At 44.3% G+C, this 10,711-nt stretch overlaps 1 protein-coding gene across 3 annotated transcripts in view; it reads right to left on the bottom strand.

The window, feature by feature from the left end:
- Nucleotides 1-305: 305 nt before the first annotated feature.
- REELD1 (reeler domain containing 1) overlaps nucleotides 306-10,711 on the bottom strand; it is a 39,189-nt gene continuing 28,783 nt past the window's right edge. For all 3 annotated transcript variants that reach the window (XM_054554548.2, XM_054554547.2, XM_024246286.3), the window contains 7 exons: nucleotides 8,468-8,780; nucleotides 7,897-7,960; nucleotides 4,228-7,080; nucleotides 3,166-3,212; nucleotides 1,816-1,904; nucleotides 878-970; nucleotides 306-750 (listed from right to left, as the gene is read on the bottom strand). In XM_054554548.2, coding sequence (XP_054410523.1) covers nucleotides 6,472-7,080; nucleotides 7,897-7,960; nucleotides 8,468-8,780 — 986 coding nt within the window. In that variant the 3' untranslated portion in view covers nucleotides 306-750; nucleotides 878-970; nucleotides 1,816-1,904; nucleotides 3,166-3,212; nucleotides 4,228-6,471. The remainder of the gene's footprint in view (nucleotides 751-877; nucleotides 971-1,815; nucleotides 1,905-3,165; nucleotides 3,213-4,227; nucleotides 7,081-7,896; nucleotides 7,961-8,467; nucleotides 8,781-10,711) is intronic.

The raw sequence follows: 10,711 nt of genomic DNA, 5'->3' as shown, positions 1-10,711 counted from the left end.
CGGCCCTGTGCAGTGATTCTAACCTTTGGCTTGCATGTGAAATGTCAGCTTTTTTTTTCGTCTGGGAGAACAACAAATTATGTTTTTAAATGAGAAGGTGCCGCCTGTAATGGATAATATAATCTGAAAATGCAGAGGCAACATCTGTGACCCATGGTGCTAACCTAGCAAGCTCTAGTCTATTTTTCCTGCCTATCAGTTGATAGGAAAATATGACTTTCGATATGATAATTAATCATTAGTCAAAATGTATGTCTCCATTGGTTCCTTGCCTCTCAGACAACCCTGCGTAGCTGGACAATAAATCAGGGAAATACAGTCTTTATTATCCAATAGAATGTATTTCCAGGCACCCTCTTCCCTATATAAAGCAACAAAACACTTTGCAGAAGCCATCTATCATCAGGTGAGGGGGGAAGATGCTCCCAAGATGCCATTTGAAGGAAGGAAAATGCAGAGCCCACAGGAAGGAAGGCAGTGAGTTCAAGATGGTGGCTGTAAACCAATGAGAAACATCTTCTTGCCTTGGTGAGCTCCTACCTGGGATAACGACAGCCCTTCCCTCCCTTGCTGTCTCTCCTCCCTTTGGCCCACTGCTGGGGCCCTGCCACAGCCTGGCAGGTCATGCCCAGGCCTCACTCACTATGACTGACCAGTCTCCAGTGTCCTATCATCCTCCTCATTCCCAGGGTGGCTGTAAAGTGATCATTCCAGGCCATTTTTCTGCTTGATTCCTGGCTCTCTCTGGATCTGTTGAAATATTTACAGTACCTAACATGATCCAAGAGAATAAATGAGCTGCCAAGTATGGTGGAAGGAAAAGTGGTTTTGGAAGTCAGAGTGGGTCGAAGAAATCTGAGGACTCCCCAAGACTTACTTGCTGTTGGACTGACCTCTCCGTGGCCTTGTTCTCCTCATCTGAAGGCGTTGTTCATGGTTTTCAATCCCTGTTTGTTGGAGCCCTGAGTTTCTGAAGCAATGGGCAAAAGGGAGGCTGGGAGAAGGAAACAGGAGGGGAAGATATCCCCAAACCTCCCCTAAAGCATTCAGCTTTTATTGGTTTACTGACTCGGTTTTTAAAAACCACTGAGTCAGAAGACCTTCAAAGGCACTCCAATTTGTAAGCCCTGTAGTTCTCCATCTCAGTGCTGCCCACTCCATCCCTGGGTGTGGAAATCATGTGGGAAATGCCACTTCAGCTTGGGGCCTATAGTTACATGCCTTATTTCCTAGACCAGTGGTTCCCTAACAGGGGTGATTTTGCCCTCCAGGGGACACTTGTCAATGTCTGGAGGCATTTTTGGTTTTACAACTGGGGAGGAGGGAGCTACTGGCATTGAGTAGAGGCCAGGGATGCTGCTAAACATCCTGCAATGCACAGGACAGCCCCCCAAAATAAGCAATATCCAACCCCAGATGGTGATAGCATGGAGGCTGAGAAACCCTGCACCACGTGATGTAACCTGAAGGAAAGCTGCTCATGGGGAGCTTCTGAGTTGGAAAGACTCCAGTCAGCCTTCCTTCTGCCCCAGCGCAGATTGAGAGGGAAGTCTATTCTCGGTTCCTCCCTGCCGAGAACTCCCTGGAGCCTTGGATCTGAGACATAAGAGCATTTCCTGCACTGAGGACAGTCACCCATAGAACTCTTTTTAATTCACCTCTAGGAGGGAAACTTACGTTGCCTGATTCCCAAGTGTTCTGGAGCTACTCAAGGTGCCATATATTTAACTTTAATCTACACTAAGAGCTGGTGATAGTAACACCGGTATTGAACTTTTCACTTACAAATGTAACACATACCTACTGATTACTTACTATGTACTAGAAATAGTGGACTCCAAGCCATGTACTAGGAATATAGCAGTGAATAAAACAAAGTCCTTGTCTTTATGAAGCATCTGTGTCTGGGGAAGGCAGAAAATAAACAAACACAGATAAATATATGACTCAAGTGGTTATAAGTGCTATCAATATTATTAAACAGTGTAGGAGCCTAGGTTGATTAGAGGTTGCAATGGTCAGGAGAAGGCTCTCTGCTGAGGCAGCTCTAGAAGAAAGTTCTGAAGGCTGGATGCCTGGGGGAACAGGGTTCCAGACAACAGGAGAGCAAGGGAGCTGCACAGAGCTTCCCGGAGCGCCCAGAGCAGCACAGTGAACATGCAGGAACAGGGCAATGTCAGAGGGCCAGCTCTCGCAGGACATAGCCCAATCAGATGTCCATATTTTATTCTGAGAGAGATGGAAAACCATTAGGGAATTCAGAGACAGCAACATGAACTGATTTATGTTTTGAAAGCAAAAAATCTCAGGAAAGCATCTGACAGGTTATAGTTGTCCTGGTGGCCTCAATCGTCATGGGTAGAACAGGAGTCTCAAAACGCTCCCATTTTCTTTGTGCATTTAAAGAGCAGAATAAACAAACAAAACACTAGTCTTCCTTTTATCACAAATGCCTTCCTGATATGCTAAACCAGGAGCCAGAGATGACCACCCCTGGTTTTGCACCATGCCAGGGCAGATGGTGTAGAGTGCTCAGAATACTGTAAGTCTGGAGAAGTTCTCAAGTTTAATAAAACAAATTAATGCAAATTAATTTCACTTGAATAAAAGAAGTTTCTTGCCACTTTTGGAAGAGGGATAGGCTGGAGTGAAATGAAATCAGAACACACAGTCTGTGTCCCAGAAAGGCTAGGATTACTGATTAATACTGGAAGTCTGAAACAGGGAGAGGACATGGCCATCATCTGAAATTTATTCATAAATTGCCAGCCCTTCCCAGATAACTTGCAAATAAAGTGTGACACATGTCTAAATATTTACTGGTTTGCTGACTTTTTTTTTTTTTTGCTAATTAAAATTTTTTTTTTTTAAGGAAAACAAACTGGCATAACAGCAAATTAATGCAGATAGCCTCAATAGTGGGACAGCAAGCCAAGCTACAGTCAAATATTAAGTTGTACTTTACTAAAATTGTATCTACGGGAAAAAATTAATTGGAAATATCAAAAATGGTCTCTGAATATAAAAAGATTAAGGCTACCACTACCCATGGTGTGTAGTTATTAAATTAGCACTATAGATATAAGAGCATTAGTTTAAAATATAAAGAGTTTTCAGCAATTATTTATCCATCATTTTCCCTCAAATGTGTGTTTAGCCCCATACCTTCTTTCCTCCAAGAAGAGGTTGGCTGAGCAATTTTGTAGCTGTTCCTACAAAACACAAAAACTATTTTAAGATGTTGTATTTGAGTCCTTTCCCTTCTTCTGTTTTTTTTTTTCTTTTTTTTTTTACTTTTCATGGCTTTGTGCTTTAGTAAGAGCCTTCAGGTTAAGTTAACACTTCCTACTCATTCCCTTCTGGGGCTTCTGTGAAGCTTAGAGGACCTTCACGATCACTTACATAGTTTGAGTATAGGCCCATGGACTCCAGCTGCCCTGGCCAAAAAAGAGTCTAGTCAGAATGCTGCAGCAAAAAAATATCTGATACGTGGTAGGAATTGTTGCCAGTGACTACCATGACAACTCGTGTGGCCTTCAAGTGGCTGGGCCAGGGAAGTGAGGTGGGAAGGTTGCTTCAAGAGAAGTTGTCGGCCGGGCGCAGTGGCTCACGCCTGTAATCCCAGCACTTTGGGAGGCCCAGGTGGACGGATCATAAGGTCAAGAGATAGAGACCATCTTGACCAACATGGTGAAAACCTGTCTCTACTAAAAATACAAAAATTAGCTAGACGTGGTGGTGCGTGCCTGTAGTCCCAGCTACTCAGGAGGCTGAGGCAAGAGAATTGCTTGAACACAGGAGGCAGAGGTTGCAGTGAGCTGAGATCGCACCACTGCACTCCAGCCTGGTGACAGAGCAAGACTCCATCTCAGAAAAAAAAAAAAAGGAAGAAGAGGAGAATTTGTCATAGAAAGAAAGTGACTTTTTTTCATGATCACAGAATTTCTCTAAATGGGCTACATGTAAAGACAGTGTTGCAGCTTCAGGATAACATTAACGACAATGGTATGTCAGTTTGGTTATGGATAGGTAAATATTGTGTATGCATTCAATCTTTACATCAACCAAAAGAGCTGAATGATTTTGTGACGTCCTTTTCTCTGATGAGGAAGATGAGGCTCAGAGATCTGGCTAACCCTTCTGCATCACTTTACTGTTTTGTATAAGCTGGAAGTCCAACTGGAGAAGAGAAAATACCTGACCCTGAAATCTGGAGACTCCTCTCACCTCCCTCATCACCCAGGGATGAATGGCATCTCTTCAAGTCTCACACAATCCCCCCATGGCAGATCAGCAGTCTAAGCAGAAGGGAAAGTTAATTAAAGATGGCTGCAAATCCTCTGTCACTTCTCCCATCAAAAAGTGAAATCTGTTGCCCTTCCTTTTGAATAATGAGGGTTGGTCCTGTGACTCACTATGACAACTTCCAAGGGCTAGGTCTTAAGAGATATGCAGCCTTTGGTTTTGTGTGCTTGGCACACATCCTCTTGGAACTCAGCCACCATATGGCATAAGAAGACACAAAGAACAGAAACATATTGCTTCCCACATTCTTCAGCAGCCCCATTTGGGCCCTTAGCTGGCAGCCAACACCAACTGCAAGCCATGTGAAGGAGTCAACTAGGTTGCCCCATCCCATTCAATAACACTGAGAGCAGAAGAACTGCCCAGCTGAGCCCAGGCAACCCCAGAATCATGAAAGATGATAAATGGTGGTGGTGGTGGTGATTTTATTTTCAACTACTAAGCCTGAAGGTAATTTGTTCACATCAATAGATAAGCAAAACAGTCTGTTTACATAGGAAAATTCTCTCTTAGACAGAAAAGATCTAAAAAAAGTTGCATACATGGTGCATCTGACTCTGATGTGATGTGGCCAGATGAAAGCTCTCCACTAATGGGGTCTCTTGTTTGCTTCTTGGGGAGGATGTCTTTTAGAGGGTTAGGCATGCAGAAGGGATATCTGTGGCCTTATTAGACTACAGTACATTTGTTTCTTTCCACAGCATTCCTAGAACACTTTCATTTGTGAATGCACAAATTACCTAGGTCTCCATGCATCTAATGACTGAAGCCAGGGAACAGAGCTATCTAGCCCAGAATCCAGGAGGAGAGAGTCTTGGAATTGATGACCAATGAGCTAAAGGGAGGTGTGGAAAAGGCAGGAGCTGTCTCTTTCCTGAACACTCAGTTTTTAAAAACTGTTAAATTGAGGTATAAGGAAAGCCTCATTCTCCTTGGAAAGCTACTGAACTTATTCCTCATTAAATTTTTGTGAGGGTTAAATGTGGAGATATATGCAAATTTCTTAGCACAGTTCCTGTATGAATTAGGTGTTCAATAAACAAATATCCTTTCCGAATTTGTAGTGATTTTTGTTTCTGCATTAAAATGAATGATGACTCTATAATAGGTTTCACTCTGAAAAGGCAGCTAATTCCAATGTGCTATATTAGGTGAGCATATTTAAGAGTTGTATTCAGATCTGTTGTTTTGACCTCAGATAGTATCTGTGGAGCCACTGTTAAATCAAAGCAATCTTCATAAGGTTATGAGATCAGATAGATGGCCTTCATCCATGAAGCTTTCTTCCTGATATTCCCTGAAAAGACAAGTAAAGACTGTTCTTCAAACTATGCTGGTATAATAATGTTTTTCAGCCTGACCTTTGGCAAAAGGTAGTATGTCTGCTAGCTGTTGGGATACACGAATCTTTCCATCAAGTGTAAATGGATGGGAGGTCTCAGATCCATTTACACCTGATGAAAAGGCTTGCTTACCCCACTCTGGTGTTTATGGCCTTGTGTTGCATGTATTTGTTTTCCTAAAGATGTGTTCAATCAAGCTCTCAAAAACTTTCCTGACTTTGGATCAATTTCCATGGTGGATTTGCCAGACTGCTGAGTTGCCCAGAACACCAAATACCCTTGCGTTCACCTAGTCATCCAAATCAGAACTCTAGCAAGTTGTTGAATTCAGTTTTGAAAAGAAAACTTCTTTGGGGGTGGTTTAGGAAGGCAAAGTGAGAGCTGCAGTTCTTTTTCTTGCAGGAGACACAACCCAACATTACTTTTTTTTCCCAAAGAGTTAGAAGAGATGAGACACTAAGGTGGGACAGTATTTCTATTTCTACGGCTTCCTTAAGGCAACAGAGGAAGCTTAGCGGCCACGGGGGTCTAGATAATGAGCGGGTTATACAATATTCATTGTGTTGAGTTTAAGTCTTCAAACAGAACGTCTAATTGCAAAAAGAATAAAGGAAGCTCAATTACAGATGTTAAGACAACAAAGCTCAGGAATAACTCCCTCTGTTGATGAAACTGTCCTCTCCCGGCTTCCTCCACTAACTGCATGTTAACAGAGGCACAATGAGTCCCTGTCTTCATCAGGTATTCTCATTAGCTGTGCTCTGTCTGGGACACTCTCCAGGGCCCAAGGAGGGCCACTGAGAGGTCTGGGGTGACAGTCTTCTCAGAGGACTGTTTTCTTGCTGCCCACAGAAGGAGTGATCCAGTTGTACTCTGCTTGAACCAAAACAAAACTGTTCTCCGCAATCTTCCTGACGTGCACAGTCTCACCACTGTCGCTCCTGGCAACAGCATCTGAAGCGGGCTCACTGAAGGACACTTCTGTCTGCTGGTGGCAATACTGGGTGTGCAGGTAGCGAAGGCCAGTGGCCAGGGCCATGCCCAGGGTGGCTGACAAGCAAAGCAGAATTCCCAGCTGGGGAGTTCTGAGCTGGATCCCCAGAGGGGCCTGGGCTCCCTCTAGCCCAGTGTCAGGCGGTGGGTTGGTCTGCCGAGGGTATCCCACTCCACCCTCTCTATCTCCCTTCCCTGCTCTCAGCTCCTTGTACTTTGACTGAGGTAAGAAGCCGGCAGAGGCCCTGGATGCCTCTGACTGGTCACCAGCAGCAGGTAGCCCAGAAATGCCAGAGGTCTGGAGGACAGGGGTTGGGTTGCTTGCCCCGGCCCCCTTCCCTGTGAAAGTTCCAGAGGACCAGAGGCACTGGGGATAGGTAAGCTGGACAGTGGACAGAGGAGGCTGTGTCATGGTCCTGTTAGAGGCCTTCGTCTTGTCCTAGAAAAACAAAGGGAAAAAAGAGTCAAAGGTACTGGTCTTCCTCCTAAGCTGCCACTGAATTTTGTAACTAACTGGGGTTCCTTAAAGACTCCCAGGCAGCAGCTGAAAACCCAATCTCTTTCTTGCTACTAAAGGAGCTCAAAGTAAAATGCCCAACTAGATACAAATGCACTTGTTATTGATGGGGATGGGGTGGCTAATGGAAACCCCACAGAGAACAAGGAAACCAGCTACAAGAATAAGCTTAGGGTCCTTTAAGAGGCTTCCAAACCAAAATATCAATGGGTGATTGCATCATCTTCTATGGATGAAAGCTTTGAGTGTGTCTTTTTATGATAGGACCCATGCAAGAGGGACCATTTAACCTCACTGTAGGTTCTGATAAATGTAAGTAAGAACATTACACCATGTTTTATTTTGTGTTCCTTCTAAGACTTCAAAGGAATAGTAAATCAGTGGGCATTTATATTTTATATTGCCCATTGATCTAACTTCTGGGACCATACATGGCGTTTTGAGGTCAATGTTATGAAGGAGGGATGGAGGAGGAGAGAAGAGAGTAATTATTAACTATGGCTAAGTGAGAAGACAAGTCACTAAAACATCAATTTCTACAATTGCCGATCACTTCAGAGACACTGCATATAATGGAAACGTATTGATTAGTAGAAAGACACTGTGTGTATATTGTACTTTGCCTTCTTCTCTCTAACTTTGGCCACTAGTCTAATAGCTCTGATTTCCCAGCCTGAAACTGACCATTCTAGGATCAAAATACCAGTCGCAAGCCCACTTCACAGTTCAGGTTCTTACCTGTTCACCACCATCTGAGGACAGGCAAGTTTCCAGTGAATCAAAGCTGGGATCCTCCTGAGTTCTAAAGGGAAGAATGGAAGGGCTGAAAACAGGTCATTAAGTTTTGGACCAAAAAGCAATGTTTCCTACCACTGTTGTGTATGCAGACGGCATCAGATTCACTTGAAAAACTTCTGAGTTTGGAGTCAGGAACCATAGAGAAGAGGAAGGGGAGAGATGAGTGAGAATGGTGGCAAAGAACTCACCAAATGCTGTCGCTTATTATTTTATATAAAATATACATTTCTATATTGTTATTATAAGTATATTTAAAATATAAAAAGCCACTTTTAAAGTTTTGTTTTATTTATAACAGCATCTCAGAGATCTCACCCCATCCAAGAGAATAATTTCCCTGGGTGATTATCATACCCAGTCCTTCTGACGAGTAGCCCTTCTACATCCTGGGTTTTTCACACACTTAAGAAAAAATATGGCTGAGATCTTTTTTGTCAGACTCAAAATGATGCACTCCAGTGTTCAGCCTAGTCCCATCACCTGTCCTGAATGGCCCACCCATCACCCTTACCTGTGATGGGTGCTAAGGCTGGGAGCAAAACTCTCTGAGGAGACTCTCTTGAGAGCCACGAGCCTCTCCAGCCTGTGGACCTCCAGGGACGGCTCTAGGGTCGGATTGCTGTCCCCGCTGGGTTGCTGGTTGATGCTGCCTTCAGTGGCTGTGTGTGAAGATGGTTGGGATAGAGTCTCTGCATCCCCAGGAAACTTTGTCACCCAAATACTGGCAGGAACAGGATCTAGGTTGTCCTCCTCTGCAGCTCCAGGAAGGGCAACAGCAAAGACATGTGTGTGCTGCTGTGGAAGAGTGATGGGGGCCCTGGGAGCTAAGCAGAGGGCCAAAGACAGCGCAGAGTGAGTGAGAGCATTTTCCCTGCATCGATTGGTACAAACAGCTATGATCAGGGGGTAAACAGCAGTGACTCTAATGTGCCTCAAGAAGAGACCATTAAGTGTGAGGCACTTAAAAGTGTCAGCATAAAGATGACCTGCCTGATCATACAAGCCCCTGACCACGCAAGGGCTTATATCTTTTTAGAGAGTGAGTCCCTGGCCTGTCTGGGCTTGTATCTTCTTAACAGCCACCATTCAGGGAACACAGAAAGCACTGTGACCACCGTATTTATTTCACGTCTGCCAAAAACTGCTTCTAGCTAGAAAAAAGAGTGGAATCCCACAAATCAAGACTTTTCAAAGCCCTAGGTCTTTCTTGCCCTAATATTAACACTCGAAGTTTCTTTCCCTGGTGATAATGACTTGAACATCTGCTATGAGAAGAGACGAGATCACTGCCCTCCACTGCCCTCCACCATCTAATTTCCCATCTGTGACTGGCTAACCTAACAGCCCAGAGCATGAGAAAGAGCTTCACATGGAGCAGCAAGCAAGCAAGTGCAGGTTTTAGAGTCAGATTCTTGTCTGGGTTCAGTCATCCACTAATTCCTGGCTTTGGGGAAGTCCTCCCAGAGCATTAGTTTCTTCATTTGCAAAATGAGGCCAGCATAGGATTGCTGAGGGGTTGACATGAACTCATTGATGTGGAAGCGTGAAGCAGGTGCCTGGCACACAGGTACACAGGCAACATGCACAGAGGGTTTACCACAATGATGATGAGGATGACATGATGGCATTGACCAAAACAGTGTTGGCAGAAGTTTCTCTGGCCAGAGCTCCAGGTTCTTTATGGGGGTGGAGGAGGTACCCCTTTGCTCCAATGTTTTTAACACTCAAAAACGTTGAGGTGAAGAACAAAGAAGCCTAGCCCAGACATACAGAACATGGCAAACTGATAGTTTCAAATTCCTGCCTGAACTCTAAGAGCATTTGGATATTTCCTGTAGACCCACTGTGTGCTGGGCATTGTTCTAGTTGTTGGAGATGCAAATATAATGCAGACTTGTAATTGGTGTCCCTGAACTCAAAACTGGGAAGAGACACCCTTACATGTCAAACTACCTAAATTAATAAAGAAGCCGGGTGCTCACGCCTGTAATCCCAGCACTTTGGGAGGCCAAGGCAAGTAGATCACCTAAGGTCAGGAGTTCGAGACCAGCCTGGCCAACATGGGGAAACCCTGTCTCGCTACTAAAAACACCAGTTAGCAGGGTGCAGTGGCACGTGCCTGTAATTCCAGGCTACTTGGGAGGCTGAGGCAGGAGAATCGTTTTGAACCCAGGAGGTGGAGGTTGCAGTGAGCCAAGGCTGCACCACTGCACTCCAGCCTGGGTAACAGAGAGACTCTGTCTCAAAATTAATTAATTAATTAATCAATTAATACCAGAGCTAAGGAAGCAATTATACTTGCTGCTATGGTCTTAATGTGTCCCCCTCAAAATTCACATGTTGAAATCAAATCCCCAATGCAATAGTGTAAAGAGGTGGGGTTTTTAGCAGGTGCTTAAGTCATGATGGTGGAGCCCTCATGAATGGGATTACTAGCCTTTTAAAAGGGGACTGAGGGAGCTTGTTCACCCCTTCCATCATGTGAAGACACAGCAAGAACACACCATTATTGAGGCACAGATCATCCCTCCCTCACCAGACACTTAATCTGTTGGTACCTTCATCTTGGACTTCCCAACCTCCAGAATGTAGGCAATACATTTCTGTTGTTTATAAATTATTCAGTCTAGGATGTTTTGTTATAGCAGCCGGAATAGACTAAGATACTTGCCTACCAAGAAGTATGAGGAAAAGTTTCACAAAGGAGATATTTGAACTGTGCCTTGAAAGATGCAGAGAACTGTCGTGTGGAACA

The sequence above is a fragment of the Pongo abelii genome, chromosome 3 (assembly GCF_028885655.2).
Source record: "Pongo abelii isolate AG06213 chromosome 3, NHGRI_mPonAbe1-v2.0_pri, whole genome shotgun sequence".
NCBI lineage: Eukaryota > Metazoa > Chordata > Mammalia > Primates > Hominidae > Pongo > Pongo abelii.
Note: the sequence above shows the minus strand (reverse complement) of the source record. Positions and strands in the feature narration are given on the sequence as shown.